Source organism: Myotis lucifugus, unplaced genomic scaffold (genome assembly GCF_000147115.1).
Source record: "Myotis lucifugus unplaced genomic scaffold, Myoluc2.0 scaffold_45, whole genome shotgun sequence".
NCBI classification, from domain to species: Eukaryota; Metazoa; Chordata; class Mammalia; order Chiroptera; family Vespertilionidae; genus Myotis; species Myotis lucifugus.
Genome location: NW_005871093.1, coordinates 5,564,174 through 5,565,996, shown reverse-complemented (window position 1 = coordinate 5,565,996; position 1,823 = coordinate 5,564,174). Strand labels below are relative to the sequence as shown.

The 1,823-nt window shown below is 54.1% G+C and overlaps 1 protein-coding gene across 1 annotated transcript in view; it reads left to right on the top strand.

Annotated features, from left to right (window-relative positions):
- TMEM270 (transmembrane protein 270) overlaps positions 1 to 271 on the top strand; it is a 5,071-nt gene extending 4,800 nt beyond the window's left edge. The window contains 1 exon segment of the mRNA XM_006088285.1: positions 20 to 271. Within this exon segment, the coding sequence (XP_006088347.1) occupies positions 20 to 271 (252 nt within the window).
- Positions 272 to 1,823: the final 1,552 nt, after the last annotated feature.

The following is a 1,823-nucleotide window of genomic DNA, read 5'->3' as shown; positions in this document are numbered from 1 at the left end:
GCTACTGGCCTTGATGAAGCATCTGTACTGGTGGGTGGAGAGCACGCTAGTGGTTACCTCCTGGCACCTGGCCTATCTAGTCACTTGGACCACCTGCCTTGCTTCCCACCTGCTGCAGGCTGCCTTTGAGCACACAGCCCAGTTGGCCCAGGCCCAGGCCCAGGAGGCTGAGCCTCAGGAAGCTGAGTCCCTATTTGAGTCCCCATTCTTTGAGTCTCTGGTTCTCAAGGCTGGGCCAGTCCTGCCAGAGCATGAAACCCTTGGAGAATAAATGTGTGTTCATCTGCCTCTCCTGGTCTTCTCTGGTCTAGGGTCTCACTGGGCTGGAGGGGTGTATGTGCACATATGTGTGTTTGCATGTATATGTATGCATGTGTGTGCCTGCATGCGTGCCCTAGGGCTGCCTCTGGGAAGGAAATCACATTCTGTGAGCACCTCATACATGCCAGATAACCATCTCAGACACTTTACTCATGTGATTTTGTTTAAATCTCATAGTAGCACAGGCATCAGGTTTGGTTAGCGCCATTTTCCAGACAAGAAAATTGAGCCTCAGAAGGTTGAAAAATCCCAAGGGCCCAGAGCAAATCTGGGGAAAAGCCAGCACTGGACCCTGGATTTTTTGTTTCCCAGAACCCCTAACTTTCTCCAGGTCCTGTCCCTGGTTCTCAGGATTGTTGGTATCTGGGGCTTTCGAGGAGACGGGTAGTTAGAGACTCTGGCCTTTGGGGGGTGCCAGGGCCTCACATTTCAGAGATTTAGAAAATTCCTTTGAGAAGTAGTTACTCCTGAGTCAGTCTGTAGCTAACCCATCCATTCATTTACACACTTAGCCAATCAATTTCCCACTCACCCACCCACCCACCGAATGCACCCACCCGCCCACTCATCCATATATCCACCCACCCACTCAACCATCCATCCATCCATCCATCCATCCATCCTCAGCTTATCACCCTCCCACCTACCCATTCATTCACCTACTCACCCACAAATCCATCAACAGATCTATTCATCCTTCCACCCATCCGTCCATCCATCCGTCCTTTAGCCTGTCTACCCACACGCACACTCACAAATCCATTCACAGATCCATATACCATTCTCTGCTGGAAGAGGGAAACATCGTTATCTCAGCACTCGCCCCTAGCTGCCCAGTCCTGCCGAGGGAGGCTCATACAGCTAGGAGAGCTCAGGCCGCAGTGGGTCACATCCCCCAGACACCACTTAGGTGAGTGATACTGTGAATTGGGGGGGGGGGGATGATTTCTTGAGAATTAGCCATCACCCTCTGCTCACTCCCAAGCCTGAGGGTGGTGTGAGTGCGGGAAAATGTTCCAAAGAGCTCTGCCCTGCTTTTCCTTCTCCCTTCTGGTTCCCAGGGAAGGTAGGGCCGGATTTCTGCCCTGTCTCCCAGTGGAGCTGCAGATGGCCCAGGGTGGGTGTGCAGTGAATTTCCAGGCCCTTCCTCCAAGTCCGAGGAGCAGTCCCAGCCTGTCCTTGTGGGGAGACTTGTGAAGGGCTCCCGTCTGGCCAATGAGACAGAACACCTGCTGGGGAGGGCTCTGCACGGCCCTGGTGAAGGAGTAGATGCTACTGGGATTCCAGAACACACACCCAGCTCACAGGCAAGCTGGGTGCAGAAGTGTGCAGCCTGGGGGGTGAAGAGAGAGCCCCAGAGCATCATGGGGAGCTGGATGGGCCTTTGCCCTGCCAGGGACCAAGCTTGTGGCTTGACAAGCTGGGCCTGCAGGCCTGAGGGAAGGGAGGGAGGAAAGGCAGTGGAGAAAAGGCTCAAAGAGGGAAGAAGTGCATGGGAGAAG